This window comes from Bombina bombina, chromosome 5 (genome assembly GCF_027579735.1).
Source record: "Bombina bombina isolate aBomBom1 chromosome 5, aBomBom1.pri, whole genome shotgun sequence".
Classification (NCBI taxonomy): Eukaryota; Metazoa; Chordata; class Amphibia; order Anura; family Bombinatoridae; genus Bombina; species Bombina bombina.
In genome coordinates this window covers 336,622,059-336,645,231 of record NC_069503.1, presented here as the reverse complement: position 1 = coordinate 336,645,231, position 23,173 = coordinate 336,622,059, and the positions used below count along the sequence as shown (strand labels likewise).

The following is a 23,173-nucleotide window of genomic DNA, read 5'->3' as shown; positions in this document are numbered from 1 at the left end:
GGATATCAAAAGAATGAAGAAAATCAGTTATTAGATGTAAATTGGAAAGTTGTTTAAAATGACATTCTCTATTTAAATAATGAAAGCTTTTTTGGACTTGACTGTCCCTTTAACTACCAACCTAACTGGAGTGATGCGCCTGCAACGCAATAAAAATAACTGCCAAAAAACTTCTTAAAGAAATATCATGCTGCTTAAAAATGTTTTATCGTTCAGAGCAATAAAAATAACTGCCAAAAAACTTCTTAAACTTTTTTGGCAGTTATTTTTATTGCTCTGAACGATAAAACATTTTTAAGCAGCATGATATTTCTTTAAAAAGTTTTTTTGGCAGTTATTTTTATTGCTCTGAACAATAGAACTTTTTTTAAAGGAGGAAGAAATTTCTTTAAGTACTCAACAAGTTAATATCTCTAATTAAAATGCAAAGTTAGCTTCTCAGATGATAAGCACCTTTTATTGAAAAGAGCAACAGTAAACTCCAAATTTCTCTCTGATAAAGATAAGTTATACAATTACTGCTAACCTTTTTCCAGAATATTATCTCACGCTTTCAAAAACAATGCTTTCTTTCTAAATCTGATTTTGCATGTGAAAAAGAGCCACATTTTATTGATGCTTTTGACAGACTGTATTCTTTTCTTGCTAGAATACTGCTTTTAAATATAACACAGCTTCATTTTTTATCATAAAAAGTGCAGGAAATCTAATTTCTGAAGAGGGGTTATGTGTAGCCTGGTGGGTAGAATTATCAGTTGAGATTTTAACATGAAGAATGTGACTGCATTTACAGTTTGCAATAAAACAAGAGACTAAAATTAGTCAGGAAAAGCAGATATGCCAAAATAAGTCTTTTTAAAACATTTTTTATTTTAATTTGAAGTAATGTTGTTAAACACCAATAAAGGGTATTATTGTCTATAACCTATTTCCATCTTTATATTTTAACCCCTCTCTTTGTTCTAAGAAGTTTTTTTGCAGTTATTGTTATTGCTCTGAACGATAGAACATTTTTAAGGCAGCAGCAGGATATTTCTTTAAGCAATAAAAATAACTGCCCAAAAAATTCTTAAGAAATATCCTGCTGCTGCCTTAAAAATGTTCTATCGTTCAGAGCAATAACAATAACTGCCAAAAAACTTCTTAAAGAAATATCATGCTGCTTAAAAATGTTTTATCGTTCAGAGCAATAAAAATAACTGCCAAAAAACTTCTTAAAGAAATATCATGCTGCTTAAAAATGTTTTATCGTTCAGAGAAATAAAAAAATGGAGCCCATTTGATAAAGGTCTAGGTGTAGACCGAAACGTTATGGGTTAAGGCCCTGCTGTTTTTTCCAAGGATTGGAATAAAGGCTTTTCTCTGATTGAATTCCCTGTGTTGCCTGCTGTTTTTTCTGGATACCTACAACACTTAGGCCGAGTATGTATTTGGGAAGTTTATCTGCATGCAATACTTTACTCTGCAGTATATATATATATGCTGTGCAAGGAATTGCAGCTCACAAGCCATAGTAATATATATATATATATATATATATATATATATATATATATATATATATAAATGTGCTGTGCAAGGAATTGCAGCTCACTCAGACTTCATTAAATACATTTCTGTGCTGTGCAAGGAATTATAGCTCACAAGCTATTGTAATATAGATAAGTGCTGTGCAAGGAATTGCAGCTCATAAGGGGCAAACCTCCTATTCCGTCTTAAATTATTCTAGACTTTCTAAAATAAATACACAACACATATGTATGTGGGGAAAGACTGGTCACGGTCGCATTTATTAACATAAACCTTTATCACGGCTAAATGCCATATCAGGCAACTTTCACTTTTAGTAACTTGTAAAAAGTTCAGCAAAATTGGTGGCGGCATCTTACTCCTATCCTAATCCCTACTGACAGCCAGCCCGGACCCCCCAATCGGGGGACTGCAGCGCAGCACGGGTTGCTTGCGCCCAACTGGCAGAGAGAGATAGTTGCAGAACTGTAGAGATCTTCAACCAAAGATTAGTAAGGGGAAGAACCCCCCGGGTCGGAACCCGGCAGGTGTCCCACCCCCATCCAAGGATGTCACTCAAATCTCTCTCCACCCGCTTCGGGGGACCAAGCCGACCTCCAGCTAGGGTATTCAATTCCAGCCCGAGAAGGCACCCACGCCTGGTGAGTCGTAAAAACACGCCATCACGTGGTGGAAACTAAATTTACAAGACTTGGACTTAACGGGCTGGCTCACTTAAACCTAACCGGGCGGAGTCTGGCTAAGCCCTCACCATTAAACTAATATGCCGCATCTCCTCACTCCGGGCTGGGCGGGTGGGAAAGTTCTTCTTGAAGTCTGTGCACTGGAACAAAGAGGCCGGATCTACTGCAACAAGAACCTTTAAAGGTGAATAGAAACCCCCGCCCCCTCAATTGCAACATTGTTTTACCTAGAACCATCCAGACTTCAAGTCCCTTGCCCCTTCATTTTGCTACAGGCCCACTAGAGGGCCCTCCACTTCCATAAGGGGCAAACCACCTATTCCGTCTTAAATTATTCTAGACTTTCTAAAATAAATACACAACACATATGTATGTGGGGAAAGACCGGTCACGGTCGCATTTATTAACATAAACCTTTATCACGGCTAAATGCCGTATCAGGCAACTTTCAATTTTAGTAACTTGTAACAAGTTCAGCAAAATTGGTGGCGGCATCTAACTCCTATCCTAACCCCTACTGACAGCTGACCCGGACCCCCCAATCGGGGGACTGCAGCGCAGCATGGGTTGCTTGCGCCCAACTGGCAGAGAGAGATAGTTGCAGAACTGTAGAGATCTTCAACCAAAGATTAGTAAGGGGAGAACCCCCAGTCAGCACCCGGCAGGCGTCCCTCCCCCATCCAAGGATGTCACTCAAATCTCTCTCCACCCGCTTCGGGGGACCGAGCCGACCGCCACAAGAGAACAGCTCTCTGCCCTCTTGCCGCCACCTCTAAAACCAACCAAACACTTAATTAACCATGTAACACTGTCAAATAACAAACTTTTTTTTATAACTGATAGCAAACTCTTTCTAATGTCTGCCAGAAAAATGTCAATCCCGGCATCCGCCAGGTGAACTCCATCCGGACGGTATAGAGCCTTCTTGTCGGCCGTAATAGAGTCATGCCTGATTACAAAGCCGCCCAATGCCGTGACCGCTCTCCCCACTTCCCGGTTGACTTTTTTCTTAACGTTGTATGCCGCCCTTTGTGTCACAATATGTCTGCAACCACGTTGGACCACCCTACTTGCACACCTTGGAGCCACGCATACACCCACCGCAAGACAGACACCATCTTTCTTATCAAATCCAATGCTGGGACCGCACCCAAGTCATTGCCTCCCACATGCAGAATCACAATATGAGGCTTCCCCCACCTCCTGTGAGCATCCTGGAGAAGGGCTGGCAACTCATCCCAAGCCAACCCCCTGCAACCTAGCCAACGAATGTTGGCTCTTGACAACGGAATTCCCAGCTGCTGCCCTTCCGGTAGCCTCAATGCCCTGATGGCCGCCCAATGAATAAATGAGTGGCCCACTATTAAAATGCGTGATGGAGGGGACATGACAGAAATGCTTAGCAAACGTTAATACAGAACGCCCACTCCATCAGACCGATAAGAAGCCCGAGAGCCCTCCCCCCCCAAAGCCCTCATTACTAACAGCGAGGGTCCCGCCCGCCTGGTTGCCGGGCCGACCCCCGCGCACCCTTCACCGGTCGAATATACAATTTATACCTGCCGGACTTCCAGCGCCCTAGCCGCTGAATGTCCGTGCTTGAAGAGCCGCACGTGGCAGCCGACGTCGCAGCCCCGATTCTAAATGAATGAGACCCTATGTTAGCAGGATCCAGCCCCGCTGCCCTCGCCGCTCTTGCCAGAACCCTGCGGAACTGGAAGGCAGATAAGGATGACCCATCCTTGTGTACGAATAGCTGCAGGGGGCCTACAGGGAGTACTTAACTAAACTTCTCAAAATTCCGCACTGGGCAACAATCCTCTACATCTGACCTGCCCAAACACAACCATGCTCCTTTTCCTGCCTGGTCCGTTTTAGACCTAGGTATGAGCAACATAAGCCCATTCTCTGCCGGCCGTACATGTTCCCACAGAATACCGCCAGCGCCCCCAGAGCACGATAACGCCACTAACTCCCCAATCCTGAGAGCCCCTGCGAACGCCAACGCAAACGCCGTGCGAAAAAGCAAAACCTCGAACTCAGAGGAGCATACCTCCCCCAAGCATCCCATCAACGCCTGCAGTCGGGAAGGCGTGATGGGCTCCCTGTGATCAGGAGGGCGAGGGTCCAACCGACCCCATCCCTTCAGTACTTGCCTAACCAGGAATGACCCTGAAAAATCTGGAATACCAAATGTTCTATTAAAGAACGCCACCGCGGCCAACCTACTTTGAGCAGCCAATCTAGAGGTCCCCTCCTTTCCCAAACTCGCCAGCTACTCCAAGACCTGTACCTGCGATGCCTTGTGCACCTCAAACCCTTGATTACCAGCAAAACGTTCCCACACCTTCCAGTGACTCACATAGGTTGTCCATGCCTTTGGCGCCACTGAAGCCCGAATCAAGGGCATAATAGTTTCCCAGCCTCTGCCATCTGCCAAAGAAAAGGAGGGCACATCAACAAGTCTGCTCTGCCTGAGGGGCGGCCTGCCTAAATAAATCCCAATTAAATCTAGACAATGCGTCTGCAATCACATTATGGACACCTGGGACGTGACGCGCCACGAAGCAGATGTTAAGCTGCAAACAGCGCAACACCAAGTGTCGTAGGTAAGTGACTACCCTCGGGGAGGACGCTGATAGCCTATTGATGGTGTAGACAACGCTCATATTATCTGACCAAAACTCTACCGATTTGTTGGCCAGCGCAGGCCCCCACAGCTCAACTGCTACCACAATAGGAAACAACTCCAACAGCGTCAGATTCCTGTTAAGGCCAGCCTCGACCCATTCCCTAGGCCATGGAGCAGCGCTCCATGACCCATTCAGGTAAGCCCCGTAGCCATGGCCACCTGCTGCGTCTGTAAACAGATGCAACGCCTGATTTGACTTGGGTTTATCCCGCCATATACAGAAGCCATTGAATTTCTTCAGAAATTCTTCCCAAACCTCTAAGTCATCCCTCATGCCTTGCGACACTTTGAAACGATGCGCCCTGCTGCGGGGTCCCCGCAGTTGTTCTTCCAACCGCCGATTAAAGACCCTACCCATGAGAATAGCCCTACCGGCAAAATTCAGCCTTCCTAGTAAGGATTGAAGGTCCTTAATGGACACCCAAGTTGCCCTTTTCACCGCTACCACAGCCTCCAACAGGCGAACCACTTTGTACCTAGAAATGTGAGACAAGTGCACGGCCCCTGCGTCTTGTCTGCCGCCAATGGGACCCCAAACCTGCCCATCATGTCTTGCATAACTGCCATCAGGGCCTCACATTCCGATGTGCCAGCACGCCCCACCAAGAGGAAGTCATCCAAATAGTGGGCCACGGCCCCACCACCCGACGCCTTCCGAATAACCCAGTGCAAAAACGTACTGAAACTCTCGAATAAGGTGCATGACAAGGAGCAGCCCATGGGCAAGCAACGATTGACATAAAAGTCCCCGTCAAATTTCATGCCCATCAGCCTAAAGGCTGATGGATGCAAAGGGAGAAGCCGAAACGCTGATTAAATGTCCAGTTTGGACATCAAAGCCCCATGTCCCTTAGCCCTGATCAGTGACAATGCCTCGTCAAAGGACTGGTAGTGCACCGAACTAAGCTCGGCGTCAATGGCATCATTCATTGATGCCCCTTTTGGGTAAGACAAGTGGTGTATCAGCCGGAACTTGCCTGACTACTTCTTTGGGACCACCTCCAACGGGGACACCACCAAATCCGGAAGCGGCTTAACCCCAAACGGGCCTGCCACTTTCCCCAAAGACAATTCTTTAGCTAACTTCTCCCTAACCACCCCCGGAAATTCATAGGCCGACTTCAAGTTCCTATGCAACGAGGAACTCACCACCTGGCCTGACACAGGTATCCTAAACCCCTCCGCCAGCCCCTGACGGAGGAGGTCGGCTACCCCCCTGTCCGGGTACTGTGCCAGCCACACGGCCATGGCCTCAAGCCTAAGTGGCATTGGGGCCCTTGTTACCAGGGGCCCCCTTGGAGAACTGTTTGTCTCTGCCAGCCTCTCGCTTCTTGTTACAATCAACTCCTGGGTGTGGACCGCTGCATTACTTGCAGATGTGGTGAAAGGAGCAACTTGCCCCCCTGTCACACTGCTTGTCCTGAAACTTCCAGCATTCCCGCATCTCTTCGGATGTGAGGTGCCGGGCTGCCCAGGACCAGCCCGCGGGCCTGTTGTCTGGCCCGCTTGCCCTTCCAACCCCAATTTGGACCACAGGTATAAATCCTGCATTCCAAAGTGGAGCATAGGGTTCCCTACCATCTTTCTACGGAAGGCCATGTCATATTCGCGCCATGCCCTTTCCTTAAATCTAGCATGGACATCATCAATAGTGTCCTCATATTTAAACAGGTTATGCCCTTGCGTCTGCCATTTGTCCAAATAGCAGGTTGCAAGGACCCTGAAGCACCTCTGCCATTACTCATAGGTTTCAGGCCTTTGGACCTTCTTAGGGCCCGTGCCGTCCGCTGCCCACTCTTTGGCGCGACATGCCTCAGGTGAAAGTTCAAAGATGTTCACATAGCGACCATCCTGAATCCTTTTTACCACCTTAGCTTTGAGGTGCCCATAAAGAGAGTGGACTAAACACGGGTAAGTATCACCCTGTGATGCCACTCTCCTCGTCACTGCCACGCCCAAAGGGTGCTGCACAACCGTACCCACCTCGGGTACAAACGGAACCAACGCCAAACCCGCCGCCTGCGCTGCCTGGTTCTTCACCTGCGCTGCCACTAGTTTCTTAATCATTTTGAACATCTCCTTCTGGCCCTTACCCACTAGCCCTAGGCCCATCGCTATCTGAACCTGACTCGCTAGAGGGTACAATGTGTTCAGTGTGTGTGGAAGTGCCAAGTAGGTACTCACCGCTCGGGGCCAAAGGAGGTGAAGCTCCTGTTCCGCTTTGTGCTGTCGCCACTGCAGCCGGGGGGGGCGACAGTCTGAGATCCAGAAGGGGCTTGCCCAGCTGAGGAATCCATCTGCGCTGCTGTCATCTCACTGCTCACCTGGGGAAATAAAGGAACATGGGGAGTACTCTGTGTGCAGGATGAAACCCCAGAGGGGGCCCCAGCCGCCTCCCCTACACACCTCTGTTCCCTACTGCCATCCCCAACAGACATCCCCAACGCAGCAGCCACAGCCTTCCTTATCACCTCCTCATTCACACACCCCGTTTGCGCAATAGCCACCACCAAAGTCTCCTGACAGTGCACAGTAACCCCCCTTTCAGTCCTAGGCCTGTCACAAAATGCACCCTGTCTGCCCTGTTCATTGAACCTTCCTGTCTCAGGCATATCCGCTGCATTCAGCCTGTCACCAAATGCACCCTGTCTGCCCTGTTCATTGAACATTCCTGTCTCAGGCATATCCGCTGCGTTCGTTCCCTCAGCAGGCCTAACCCTTGCAACACTCTCTCCCCTTGACTGCCTGCTCACATGAGTCCCAGCACCGGACTTTCTGCCTCTACCCCCTTCCGGGGTCTTATATGCCGCTTTGTCGCCAACCCGCCTGACCCCCCTCCCATCAGGAGCCTCATCCTCCACCCGGAGTCTCCCCAACTTACTTGGGGCCTCTCCGAAAGAGGATCCGCTCCTGCTGCGCTCTCTGCGTCTCCTCCTTGGACGCCCGCGCTCCTCCCCACTCGATGAGTCACATGGGGAGGACGCGCATGACGTAAACAAGGAGGCGGAGACAGCAGGGGATGCACAACGCGGCCTAGTAGCCGTCTGAGGCCTGCAGGCCGCACCACTGCATCCCGAAACTTCCTCACCATAACCGCCCACCCCAGCAACACCAGGGGACATGATCGCCGCCAGGGACTGGGCCAAGGAGGCAATGGAAGCCAAGGCCGCCGGTGGTAAGCCCCTTAGATGCTGGCATGTAGTCAGCCAAGCATCTCGTGTCCGGCCTCGCCATGTGGGGCACCGCTGTGCCATCCTGAGCTATACCGGGTGTCACTTGAGCGGCTGCAGTGTCCACTGCAGGCCGCTGCGCACGCTGACCGCCACCTATTGGAGCCCTTACAACAGCCCCACTACCCGATGGCCCATCCACCTCTGCCTAAGGGGAACCCCTAGCAAGCCTGGGGCATTGGGTTCCTGTGCTCCCACTCCCTGCTGAGCCCCCTGTCTCACCACCCCTCCCTGTAAACCAAGGCCTCTCCTAGACCCTAACCTAGCTCCAGCCACTTTCCCAATAACCGGTTGAGCCCTGGGGTTGGGAGGTATAATTCCCTCAGAACCTGATTCTTCTCTTTCTCTTGCAGGGCCTCTCATCCCTGGAACCTCCTTCACCACTTCAGCATATCTCCTTGGAGGAACAGATTTTCTCTTTGCACGCCTCATCCTACAGCAACAAAAGTCAAAGTTCTTCTTGAAGTCTGTGCACTGGAACAAAGAGGCCAGATCTACTGCAACAAGAACCTTTAAAGGTGAGTAGAAACCCCCGCCCCCTCAATTGCAAAATTGTTTTACCTAGAACCATCCAGAATTCAAGTCCCTTGCCCCTTAATTTTGCTACAGGCCCACTAGAGGGCCCTCCACTTCCACAAGCCATAGTAATATATATAAATGTGCTGTGCAAGGAATTGCAGCTCACTCAGACTTTATTAAATACATTTCTGTGCTGTGCAAGGAATTGCAGCTCACTCAGACTTTATTAAATACATGTCTGTGCTGTGCAAGGAATTGCAGCTCACAAGCCATAGTAATATATATAAATGTGCTGTGCAAGGAATTGCAGCTCACTCAGACTTTATTAAATACATTTCTGTGCTGTGCAAGGAATTGCAGCTCACTCAGACTTTATTAAATACATTTCTGTGCTGTACAAGGAATTGCAGCTCACTCAGACTTTCTTAAATACATTTCTGTGCTGTACAAGGAATTGCAGCTCACTCAGACTTTATTAAATACATGTCTGTGCTGTGCAAGGAATTGCAGCTCACAAGCCATTGTAAAATATATAAATGTGCTGTGCAAGGAATTGCAGCTCACTCAGACTAGACTTTATTAAATACATTTCTGTGCTATGCAAGGAATTGCAGCTCACAAGCCACTGTTAAATACATTTCTGTGCCATACAGTAAGGTGTGTGAGCAAAAGCTTCAGTTCTCTGGAGCATTACTTTATACTAAACACAGATGAGAGATCAGAATAAAAAGAGAGAACCTAGATGTGCCCGTGCAGCTGTAACACTGTTCTAGAGATCCTGCTTGAGATGACTGTTAGCTGTTACAGGCTGAGGATTATTTCTGCTCCAGCAAAGGCAGAACTTGCAATGCAAACAGTGTGACGCTAAGGAATAGTGTGAGCACGCAGAGCCGGCAGTATACTGCAACATTACAAGCTGTACTGCTCACCATCACCATGCACTTCTATTGTTGCACTTTCACATATTCAATTCAGCAATCTTTTTTTTTTTTTTCTTCTCATTTTCATAACACTTTGTTCTAAACTGTTTTTTTATATTCAATAAAAATATGATATTGCATGTTAAGTTGCAAGCATTATGTGGCCTATATAGACGTACTATACCTACATCTGTCTCAGTATACGTGTAATATATCATGGTGTAAGTTAGGCAAATTCAAGTTTGCTTGTAACAATGTCTGGAGTTGAATCGCACATGGAGAGAGCAAATTTATCTTTATTACTGCATCTGCAACCTAATCAATTAACAAGTTAGATAAGGCCAGACAAGTCCACCCACACCGGTCTGGTCGACGACTCACTACACTCAGTCACAGTGCCACAGATATCGATATAAATAAAGACAGACAATTGAATAATTGAACTTACTTAGACAATATAGACTGAGTCCTGACAGTCTGACAGTCACAGAGCAGTGCGTGTGGACAGCGGACGGACGGACACTGGACTAACCTTCCTTCTCGACTCTTCTGACGATAAGCACGTGACAACACCTGACCTGTCCTGACGCAGACGCTGCCTAATTTCCTGCCCGGCAACTCAGCCCAGAGACTCAGACATACTGATGTCTGATTGGCTGAGGGGCGGGCAGGCAGGGCTTAGGGCTCCCGAGGCTTGAAGAGTCAAGCCTCCGGTGGGAGCAGTATATGGGCCGTAAGAGACTGCTGCACATAGCTAATATTCCCCACTGGGTGGCAGTCTCTAGCGGCCCATATACAACACAATACAGTTACATTCATATTGCACAATGAAAGGATAGCTCGCCTCTTCTTTCTTGCGCAATATGAATGTATTACTTATATTACGTTGTTTTATTTTTTTAAACAAATATGGAAATAAAATCATGAATTTGGTGGAGGTCACCTTTTAAGATAAAAAAAAACATTTTTTTTATTATTATCATTTTTATAAATAAGGCTGTAATGCACCATTTGGCCAGGGGAGGCACTGCCTCACCTGCCTCCTATGAGTGCACGTCACTGTGTCAGGGGTACTCCAGTCCATCACATATTACTATTTCTAAAAATTTAAGGTCAGATTCCACATAGGAAAATGTAATTTATGTTCTACAGAAACATTCAAATGTCAAGAAGAAAATAAAAAAAAGACACCCAACCATCTCAACCTTTTTTTTTTTTAATGTTGCATAGGTAAACAACATCCCTCATTCAAATGCACTTGACATAAATAAAGATACAAATACAAGTAGGTAATTTCAAGCTCCATTTATTATTATTATTATTATACTTTATTTATGAAGCGCCAACATATTCCACAGCGCTGTCCATGTATACAATTCATTTAAATAAAACAATACAAGACTTGTAAGAGACAGGACAAAATTTACAAACACATACAGGAGAGATTGAGGGTCCTATTCCCGTTGGAACTTACAATCTAGAGGGGTAGGAGGTTGAGAAACAGGAGGTGAGGACTGCAAGATTGAGAAAGATGTTGTTGATACAGAGTTAGATGAGGGAAATTTTAGGTAAGTGAAATTAATTTATTATTGAGTTGGGTGGTAGGCTTCCCTGAACAGAAAAGTCTTCAGGGAACATTTAATGGAAGAAAGATTAGGGCAAAGCCTGACAGCACAAGGGAGAGTGTTCCAGAGGGTAGGTGCTGCACGACAGAAGTCCTGCAGTCTAGCATGAGAGGAGGTGATAGTTGCGGATGCAAGGAGCAAGTCATTGTTGGATCTTAGTGGACGGGCTGGAGTATACTTGTGTATTAGAGAGGATAGGTACCACAATATAGATAAAAAAATATTTACTTTTTACAACTTTTTTACTTCATTTAGAGACTTTCTTTTTTTCAATAGCAACTTCTTCATTTACTTTTTGCACTCTTTGCACAGTTAATTATGCCTTCTTCACATGCCTTTATATTTTGAATAGGTGTAACCAAAAGCTGTGGATCTCTGGAGGAAATCTTTATTTCTGTAGCATGGAAAGTATGGAGTAGAACATTCATTAGGACCTTGTCCTGGCTCATTGTTTTCAGGATATACATTAGGAGTACCACGATATTTTATTATCCATGTCTCCAATATCCTGCAAAAATGAAAAGCAAAAATTAAAGTCTTGTCTTAAAATACACTTTATCACATTTTTACCAATTTACTTTATATGTCCTAAATGAGTTTTGTTACCCATTGTATTAGACACTGGTTTCTTCTTAGCAATATACATTTAAACTATACTGAATATCCCGGAGAAATTCCTTAGATAAGTTTAAACTTTGGCTAGATCTCATTTTCTATGTTTTATTTGAACTAAACACTGCCATGAGGTTATATAATTAAACAATTGTCCAATTTAGTCCCAAATAACCACAAACAGAAAAGGGTTGAAGAATAATCACAGAGTGAGGATTTTAATAGGTCTTTAATTTTGCTCTCCTGAGTCCTGGACTTTTTCTTGAGAAGTTTGGAAGAGACTGCTGTAAATTTCACAGATTTCACAATCAATTTAACTTGCATTTTCTGATGTAACTACTAAATATTGCTTAGATAGAATTAAGGTTGCATTAATTATATGTTTCTCTACCCCGCTCCATAAGACTGTCTCCACAGTCCAACCGACTATGAGCTCTCCGTAGCAGGGCCCTCTTCCTCCTGTACTAGATTTGTTTAGTTTGTTATGTTTTGTATTTTATTATAAATCCTTGTCATTGTATACCCCTGTCTTTGTATCCAGCGCTATGGAATTTTGTGGCGCTATGCAAATAAATGATAAGTTTAAGTAGCAGACAAATAAAGCAAAGGTCTAGGACTCAAACGATCAGAGTTCAAGACTCACCAGGGCCCACACACAGTTTAGGAGCTCCTTCCCCATCTCTCCTGTAGTTTTTCCTTTCCTATAAAAGTCCCAGTTCCAAATGTAACTGCCCCAACTCCACACATCCCCGTCCTTTCCTACCCACTGAATGCCTGTGACCCCTCCTCCAGCCATTGCTCTGTCCACAAAACACCCCCCCACAGGTCTCATTAACGTAGCAAATATTGGTAGGTATAGTAGAATCTGTTATTTAGAGTCTTGTATAATTAATTAAGCACATTTACTTTTATAAATGTTGTTTTGTTTAACCAGAGAGATCATTCCAGCCTGAATGGTTTGATGCCTTTGAGCACTAGAGTTGCTGTATTCTTAAATATTTAGGACAACTTACCTTTAACTAAAACAGTGATAAATCTCTTTGCCAGTATGATTTTAGCCATCACATTTTTCCACAAGAGCAAACTCTTAAACGGACCTGCTCATATTATTTAATTCAAACTCTTTATTAGAGTTGTTCAGCTATCAGGCTGATAAGGGTACAATTTATCATATGTAATAAATACTGAAAGGTGTGCATGTGAATCGTTGCATAATAAAACTTACTTGTCAATAAAGCCATGGTGAAGAAAGAACAAAGGATCATTGCTGGAGATTGGTACTTGAGCCATGGTTCCTCCAATGTATATGTGGAATAGGTTGTGCATGTTCCTTTCCAAAGTTTCACCATCTGATGCTCTCAGAAAACCTGAAGAAAAAGAAAAAAAGATGGTTAGCATGCTGACCAAAAATTCATATTTTACATATTTTTTTGTTCATATATTTATGAAAATCCATGTTATAATAACAAAATAGATAATATGTGACATCTTGTATTGATCATTTGCTTCATCTATAAACACATTAATGTTCTTTATTATTTGGGACAATCCTTGAATAAGTTGAGGTTCAGAACAGCATAAGAAACCTTAAAAGGTATTGACTGATTGCAGTAGTAACTAATGGATTTGGATTACCCAAAATGAAGATTAGCAATGTAAATGTAACTGATATAATTTGGAATTTTTATACTGTTCTACTAATATATCACTGAATCCACGTGTTCCAACTTTGAAATACAGAGGACATTTTAAATTTTTTAATATTTATAAATAAAATTTTTATTTTTAATGTGTTTAGCAAATAGCCACATATCATATTTGTGAATATTCCACGTGTATCATTTTAGCAAAATATTGTAAATATATTAAGTAATAATGTAGGAGAAAAAGTGGTAAAATAGCCTCATGTTTAGGGTGTACACAGTGCATTACCTTCTAAAGCATTTCGAAAGCTTTTTCTTGCTGTGCTATTATATGGAAATCTGTCAAAGTCTGACCATTTGAGCACATCTTCAACATCTTGGAAGGAGGCTATTTTGTTTGCCAAAGGATTGGTGCCAGGTTTCCTGCGTAGTTTCTCCATCTGATACTCTTCTACAGCATTAGGACAATAGGCATCTATATAATTAAATCCACTGCAAATGGCCTAAATAATAAAATGAAACCTACTTACTTGTCTTATTACATAGTAACAAAGTAGATAAGTGTAAAAAAAAAGACAGAACGCCATCAAGTTCAACCTATACAAATCATAATATACTTACAAAAAAGCTCCAGTTGAGCTTAAATTAATCCCATTAAAAAAGGTGACCTATTTAGCACAAGCAATTATATCCCTGAATTCTGTTTCTAGCCAGAAATGCATCCAAACCATCTTTAAATGTATCTAAGGTATTGGCATTAACTACCTCTTAAGGTAATGAGTTCCACAATTGTATTGCTCTTACAGTGAAAAAACATTTACGTTAGTGGAGATTAAGGGGCATATTTATCAAACTCCGTATGGAGCTTGAGGCCCCTTGAAACAGAAGTTATGAAGCAGCGGTCTAAAGACAGAAATCAACCCGATCGATAACGATCAGGTTGATTGACACCCCCTGCTAGTGGCCGATTGGCCGAAAATCTGCATGGGGTGGCATTGCACCAGCAGTTCACAAGAACTGTCAGCATTTATCAATGTGCAGTGAGCATGATCTGCTATATCGGATCATGTCCGATCGCACCATAGTAAATAGGCCCCTAAATCTTTTTTCCTCCAGCCTTAAATTGTGACCTCTTGTTAAAAACTATTTTCTTGGAATAAACAGAGCTTCTGTTATCTCTTTATATGGGCCTTGAATAAGGTCATATAAAGCAATCATGTCACCTCTAAAGCTCCTTTTTTTCTATAGAAAACAGATCCAGTTTGGCTAACCTCTCCTCATAGCTTAAATGCTCCATTCCCCTTATTAGTTATGTGGCCCTTCTGTGAACTTTTTCTAAGTCTGCAATGATGTTTTTTGAGATCGGTCCCAAGAACTGCACTCTATACTCAAGGTGAGGTCTTACCAGGGATTTATATAGTGACAGAATTATGCTTGCATCCCTTGCATCAATGCCTCTTTTAATACATGTTAGTATCTTATTAGCCTTAAAAGCTGCTGCCCAGCAATGTGAGCCCATCTTTAGCTTGTTATCTATTACTACTCCCAAATCCCTTTCCTCCTCTGTTTGGCTAAGTCTAGTCGCATTTAAATAATAGATCGCCTGCTTATTTTTACATTCAAAATGTAGAACCTTGCATCTCCCAGTATTAAATGTAATTTTTCATTTACCTGACCATTTTTCTAATTTTTGTAGATCCCATTGTAAAGCAAGTTAATCTTGCCCTGACCTAATGACCTTACACAACGTTGTATCATGTGCAAAAATAGAGATGTTGCTATTTAATCCTTGTTCCAAGTCATTAATAAAAATATTAAAAAGAACATGGCCCAGTACTGATCCCTCTGGGACTTCACTGATTACCTTTCTCCAATCTGAGTATGATCTGTTTACTACTGCTCATTGCTCCCTGTCTTTTATCCAGTTATTTATCTATGAGCTAACATGTTCAGCTATTCCTAGTCCCTTAATTTTGTACATTAATCTCTCATGTGGCACTGTATCAAATGCCTTTGCAAAATCTAAGTGTATCACATCAACTGATTCCCCTTCATCTTTATTTTTACTTACTTCCTCGTAGAAGCTACTTAGATTAGTTTGACTAGTTTGACATGATCTATTTCTAATAATCCATGCTGATTTGGACTCATAATATTGTTTACACAAATATACTTATCAATATAATCCCTTATAATCCCCACTACTGATGTCAGACTAATGTGGTATATAGTTTCCTGGATCCGCCCTGCTTCCCTTTTTAAAGAAAGGCACCAAATCAGCTTTACTCTAGGTATAGGGTACTATGCCTGAGGATAATGAGTCTTGAAAATTTAAGAGTAGAGGTTTGTCTATAAGTTCCTGTAAAACCCTTGGGTGTATTTCATCTGGGCCTGGAGTTTTATTTATCTTAATATTATCCAATTTTTCCAGATATCCTCTAGAGTTAACCCAGTTAATGGTATGGGCTTGTATGTTCTAGATTGTTTCAAAGTATCTCCCATTGGTTTCTATGTTGTGAATACTGAAGAAAATACCTCAGCCTTCTCCCTGTCACTGTTAATCACTGTTAATATACAGTACCTACTGTATATTTTCCTTCTTAGCTTTTTTGCCATTAATGTACATAAAAAAACCTTTTAGGGCTTCACTTAGAATCCTTTGCAATTAATCTTTCATTTTCAATTTTGGCTAATCTGATTGTTATTTTGCATGCTTTGTTACATTCCTTATATATATATTGGTATGTTGAGTCTGTACTATTTTCTTTGAATAATTAAAAGGGACAGTCTACACAAAAATTGTTATTGTTTAAAAATATAGATAATGCCTTTACTACCCATTCCCCAGCTTGCACAACCAACATTGTTAGATTAATATGCTTTATAACATTTAAACCTCTAAATGTTTGCCTGTTTCAAAGGCTCTATTGACAGCCTCTTAATCACATGCTTTTGTATTTGCTGTTCACAACAGAATACTGATAGTTCATGTGGGCCATATAGATAACAATGTGTTCACGCCCGGGAAGTTATTTTAGAGTTAGCACAATACAGTACTAAATGCAACTCAATAAATTTTAAATAGTCACAGTCATGTGATCAGTGGGCTGTCAGAAGATGCCTAGATACAAGGTAATCATAGAGGTAAAAAGTATATTAATATAACTGTGTTGGTTATGAAAAACTGGGAAATGGGTAAAAAACGGATTATCTATCTTTTAAAACAATAAAATTATATTGTAGACTGTCCCTTTAAATGCCCTATATTTTTTCCTAATTTCTCTTAACAAATATTTACTTAGCCATATTGGCTTGGATTTATTTATTTTACATTTATAACCATAAGGTATGTGTTGATATGTATATTTATATAACAAAGTTTTACATTGTATCCACTTTTCCTCTGTATTTTTATTTGAGAATACTTTGTCCCAATTTATGTTATTAACAATTTATATTACTCATTAACTTTTGCTTTCTTAAACTTAGAAGTCTTAGTTGAACCCTTAAGACACTGCTTATGGAAAGTGATTTCAAATGTGACCATGTTATGTCACTGTTACCCAAATGTTTTATGACTTCTATGTTTTATATTCTAACTGTATTGTTTGATAGAACAAAATCTAATATAGCTTTATTCCTAGTTGGCTCCTCTATTAATTGTGATAATAAGTTATCCTTGAGAACATTTTAAAATCTATCTCCCTTAGCAGTATTACTAGTTGCATTGACCTAGTTTATATCAGGGTAGTTAAAAATCTCATATAATTACAGCACTGTTATTATTAGCAGCCTTTCCTATTTGCATTAGTAGTTGAGTTTCCTCCATGTCATTAATGTTGGGGGGCTTGTAGCATGTGCCTAGTAATATGTTTTTAGGATTTTTGTTCCCCACTCCTTATTTCAACTTACAGGGTCTCTAAATTATCACCTGTCTCATCATTACATAATGCATTTAGTGTTGTAACTAAATAGTTATAAAGACAGTAAGACATATGCATAATGACCTTTTTTGTATTCACATAATGTGAAACAAAATGAGACTAGGAAGAAAACTAAAAGATAATTGGATTAAGAAATGTCTTACCCTCCAGGAAGCAAAGTAAGAATATCGACTGATCTTCCCTTGTACATCATTAGCTCCCATAAATTCATCAGTGCAGATTGAGCAATTCTTCTCTCCGCGCCAGTCATAATATGGAAGAGCAAAGGTTTCATCTCCGGTCAATAGCTGTATTTGTCTCTCCAAAAACATGAGTCCAAGACGATGCCACCCAGGAAAAGCAGGGCCCTGATGGGCATAGTTTTTAGAACTATCAAATGAGCTGTTCCTCATGATCGGTTTCATAGAATAGTAATGGATCCAAGCAAATACATCATAAATAGTTGCATCCACAAAGCGATATGTGTCAAGATGGTGTCTGTCTCCAGTAGTCAGGACAACAAATTCTTTACTTATTGTTGTTTTAGCAAGAGCTAAGTAACTAAAAAATCTCTTTCTCTCTTGCAATGAATATTCACGAATATCTTTTCTTTCCACAATAACGTTCCTGTCACATTTGTCCCCGAAATAGCCATTTTTGCAGTCACCACAGTTACTGCCACTGTAGTTTCCAAAACACTCACAAGTATTGTCATAATAAAAGTGTGGCCAATTTAACCGGTCATCATTATATTGGGGGACTCGTTGTGCTGCAAATGTAGCAAACACGACCCGATCACGACATCGACCACGGCCTGAGCGAGCTCCACAAGGGCTTCTATCCTTCCATAAAGGACAGCATGTCTTGCTATCTAAAGCTTCTTCTGTTGTGCAGGCTCTGGGGAACTGACTGTGAACTGCACCCAGGCAGAACATGAGGACAATACAGATGCATATCATGGCTTCCTATGGCTCCTAGTAATCAAGGGTGGATTAAAATAAGAACAAAGATAATTGTTATTAAGGATTCCATGCAGCAAAACCAGTAGTCATATATTTGATACTTTCTTTATCTTTCTTAAATTAGATTTGTATGTAAATGCAAACAAGACGAAAGCATATTTTGTTCTGAAGAAATGTTCTAGAGATTCTGGTGAGTTATTTATTATAGGGATTTTTTGTTACAATTAAAAAGTTGAGAAAATATAACAGATTTTTTGAGGCTTTAAAACAAAATTTAAATTGAATATCTCTTCAACCAATATCATAGACGACATTAGGAAATTAAGTTATCTTAATTCCACATATGACTAATTTGATAAATGTAATTTTTTTGTCTCCAGAACTGTATCCAATGCTCAATAGCAAAACCCTTACAGAGCATTAGAGTCAATGGGGTATATTTATTAATGTGCGAGCGGACATGATACAATGTAGCGTATCATGTCCGCCGCACATCGATAAATGATGACAGCATACGCTGTCGGCATTTATCATTGCACTAGCAGTTCTTGTTAACTGCTTGTGCAAAGCCGCCCCCTAGCAGGGGGTGTCAATCAACCCGATCGTATTTGATCGGGTTGATTTCTGAACGCTGCCTCAGAGCAGGAGGACAAGGTATGGAGCAGCGGTCTTCAAGCTCCGTACTAGCTAACTAGTATTTTTTCTATCATTACAGTATACATCATTAGTATTGTTGTTGGTGATATAAACTAACTATGGAGATACTTGTTCTTTGTAATGCATTCTTATATGTTGTCTATAATTATTTGGTGGCCCAAAAGCATTATATTGCACTAAATTACTTACATTTAATATTTACTCTACTGTATTTTTATCTGAATCTATTTTAATAGAAAACAGATAAATAGTACATATCTAAATATGGGAAAATGTACAGCCTGGGAATGCAGTGACCTGGACTAATTAAAAGTTGCTGCTACTGCAGATTGCAACATAAAGATCAATCAGATCTGTGAGAATCTTCACAATTTTAAAACAGGACATTTTTTTTTCAAAACTCTTTAGACCGGAAAAGCAATTTTAAACATCTTTCCGGTTTACTTCTATCATCAAATTTGCTTCACTCTCTTGGTATCCTTTGATAAAAAAATAAAAATAAAAAAATATTAGTTTTTTAAATATTGAGGAAATATGGGTAAAAAAATCTGAGTCCCTATAAAAGTAATAGCTGCTAGTGCTACTTTGCTGTAATTTAAATTATAATAGGTTTAAAAATCTGTTCATATGTTATATCCTCTGCTGTGGCCAGTTAAAATGAATAATCTTACAGGATTTAAAGTCGCTTTCAGTTCTTTACCATAACATGATTCATAGATCTTATCAGACATCTGATACATATTTTTTAGGTTTTTTTTTTCTATACACAGTTTTATGCAGAGAGTTTTTAGCAGTGGCAGGTGTAAAACTAAGCTAAACCCTCAAACAGAAATCTAAATCAATAGTGCATGTAATCATATCATATTGAAAAACAATGGAATTGCACAAAATAAAAATGTAATATTTTTTAACCCTCATGAAAGTGGGCTCCAATGGGAGCATCATTCTCATACCGTCAGACATGGCATGAGAACCTAGTGCAGCGAAGGGGGTAAGTCACGCAGCGACGGGTAGCAAATATAAATATATATGTATATTAATATATATACATATATATGTATGTGTTAGTATGTATATATACACATATTAACACATAATATATATGTATATAGGCATATACATACATATTTAAAGGAAACACACAGTTCCCATAGGCAGAAATGTAAAGGCACTGTTCAGGGCCTTTTATTTCTAACACCCACACCTGTCAACTTTTAACCCCTTAAAACTGCCTCCTGCAGTTATTATTTAAAAAAAATATATATATTTTTTTTTTATTTCAGAGCACACTACACTACATTTTGGGGGCGATTCGGGCACATTTTAAAGTTTAACCAGAGGTCTAAATCCTGGTTAATTTTTTTGAGCAATAATTGCTACCGCGAGCTCACGGTAGCAGTAACCAGCCACTTGTAATGGCTGGTTATTTATCACGCAGCCGCAAACAGGAAAAGTTTGTGGGCGCATGATAAATTAGCGATCCACTTGTAATCTAGCCCTAAATAAATGCTAGACAGAATGATGCAGTTAAATTAGTTGTTTAAAAATGTACAAAATAAGTATAAGTGTCTATAAAATAATGGGAACTGCCATTTTGAAACCTAGGTTACTTTCTCTGCTGTGGCCAATTAGAGACAGTTATAAATAGGTCACTAGAGTGTGCAGCCAAAGGCTGTGTGGAATATAACAGTGTTCTGCACTTCCATTTCTAACAGGAACTGAAAAGGTCACAATTTCAGAATGGAATAACAAGAAAAGGGTACACAATAAATAATGAAAGTATATTTCTGAGTTTTTTTTCAAACATACGAGTTGTTATTTTATATTACAATCTTAAAGTGTTTAATGTCCCTTTAATTCAAACAAAATCCAAATGAAAGAGCTTTATTCAAGCTGGACCTAAACTGATGTATACGGGTCATTATCCAGAACAAGGGGTTATGATCTCCAGTTGAAGGGTAGTAGGTTCAGGGGTAATTTGCAGAAGCACTTCTTCACAGAAAGGCTGTTTGATTCATGGAATAAACTTCCATTATATTTGGTAACAACAAGCATTGTGGGGAACTTCAAGAATGTTTGGGATAAGCATAAAGCTATTCTACAAACTAGATACGTTTTCACTTTTAGGAAATTTTGGACAGATTTGGAGGGATTATGGTTCTTAGCTGTCATCAAAATCTATGTTTCTTTGTTTCAATGAAAGTATATTATTGAAAATTGCACAGAAATATCAAGTCCCTTGACATCCAATCATTGTCACATGTTCATTGTTTAAAATATCTTTATATATATTTTTAGACTAGAACACAATGTACTACCATGTCAAAATAATAATGAATTACCCGCTTAATTATTCATTTTAGATTAGTGGCCAACCCTTTTGTCTTCTGTAAAATGTTCTGATCGCACATTATATATTGTATAAATGATGTTACTACATAGCAATATCTTTGTCACAGCAATTTAAATTAACTCATTAAACAAAATTAAAATTATTGTTAAATCTTTACAAAAATAGGAAAACACAGGGATATACACGAGAAATAAATCTGTGCAAATACTGTGCACTCTGCGGCTCTTCAGTCAGTGATACCCCCCAAAAGAAATGAGAACAGAAAAATCACTGACTGATAAGATTCCTTTGAACCACACAAACTGGAAAATTTGGACTATATCCATAATTGCGCTCAGTATTTGCACAGGATTGTTTTATATCATTACATTTATAGTTGATGGGGAAGAAAAAGTCCAAAACCAAATTATGCAAACACATGTGAAAAAGACATATGAAAATGAATTAGTATAGTTAAACTATACAAATTGTGTTTTTTTGGGGGGTGACCTTTAAGGACAAGCAAGTAAAAATTAAACCTTCATTGTTTAACTAGTGATTTTTTATTTATTTTTTTTAATTGTCAAATGTACTTTGTTTTCTTAGTATCATTTGTTAAAAAGCATACCCAGGTAGGCTCATGAGCAGACAAAAATGTGTTCAACATAGGATTATCAAAGTAAGTATTTAATAGGGCTTCCACACAAACTTGTTTGCACAGTCTCTTTTATTGCCTGTTTTATCTGTACCTAGTTGTCATCAATAGGAGAAATAGATAAAGGAGAAACATGTTCAAACATGGCAGTATCCATTATGTTATAGAACCTAAATAAACTAAACCTTTACCCTTGTATCTTCAATATTTAAACAACTAATATAATTGTAAAAAATACATCTAAATATCATTCTAAGGCTAATGCTTGCTTTGAACACATCAAATACAAATGTATTGTTGCTCGCCATTTGTATAATACTGTACAGTTATTTTAATTAATATCTTCATGCATGATTACAGGAGTTTGCCATATTTATCTCAAATGAAAAAAAGGAAAAAGATCTGGATGTCAAAGTGAAAAATACATTTGAACAATCTAAATGCTATGTGCTATACATACCCAATAAAATATTAAACATAAATATGTTTCTCTTTATTAATGCATTGATAAAAAGAGACCTTTTTAATATTGTATTGTATGTTATCTTAACATCTTATTGTTTCGTTAAAACACACAAGTATTTTTATTTTGGATTATATAGCTGCTTTCAGTAACTCATTTTACTTAGAAATGAATTCATTTATATTCTGTATTAAAAAGTCTGTCAGTTTCAGCTTGCACTTTTAACGTTACAGAACACTGCTGCATCATTTGCTTTATAGGTCTTGCAGATAAAACAAGATGCAACAATTTAAGCTATTTTAAAGTTATTTTTTCATTTATTTTGGTTAATACTTGGTTAATAGTGTGAAAATCCATTAAACAGTTTTAAAGGGACATAAAACACAGTTTTTTTTTTTCCTTTCATGATTCATATAGAGCATACAATTTTAAACAACTTTCCAAAGTACTTTGTGGAAAACCATAGCTAGGTAGACTCAGGGGCTGGGGGCTAGCTACTGATTGGTGGCTGTACATATATGCCTTTTGTGATTGGCTTACTGATATGTCCAGTTAGCTCACCATAGTGAATTGCTTCTTCTTCAAGAAGGGATATCAAGAAAATTGATAAAAGAATAAATTTAAATGTATGTTCTATCTGAATTGTGAAAGAAAATATGTGGGTTTCATGTCCATTCAAGTTATTAACAGGTTAAAAGCCTCACTATACATTATCAGAGAAGTTCTA

At 40.2% G+C, this 23,173-nt stretch overlaps 1 protein-coding gene across 1 annotated transcript; it reads right to left on the bottom strand.

The window, feature by feature from the left end:
- Positions 1–11,014: 11,014 nt before the first annotated feature.
- Positions 11,015–18,336, bottom strand: LOC128659327 (tyrosinase-like). Its single transcript, XM_053712991.1, has 4 exons — positions 17,542–18,336; positions 13,744–13,957; positions 13,037–13,178; positions 11,015–11,707 (listed from the first exon to the last, which is right to left on the bottom strand). Exons 1-4 carry the CDS (start codon positions 18,334–18,336, stop codon positions 11,527–11,529), a joined length of 1,332 nt encoding a protein of 443 aa, XP_053568966.1. The 3' UTR covers positions 11,015–11,526.
- Between the last annotated feature and the right edge of the window lie 4,837 nt (positions 18,337–23,173).

What these genes read in the sequence shown, in the direction of transcription:
- LOC128659327 (XM_053712991.1), bottom strand. Translation starts at nt 18,336, where the DNA reads ATGATATGCATCTGTATTGTCCTCATGTTCTGCCTGGGTGCAGTTCAC. An exon ending in CTTACTTTGCTTCCTGGAGG is followed by an intron (nt 13,958 to 17,541) that starts GTAAGACATTTC and finishes TTTATTATTTAG; the next exon opens with GCCATTTGCAGTGGATTTAA. An exon ending in CACCATGGCTTTATTGACAA is followed by an intron (nt 11,708 to 13,036) that starts GTAAGTTTTATT and finishes TCATTTTTGCAG; the next exon opens with GATATTGGAGACATGGATAA.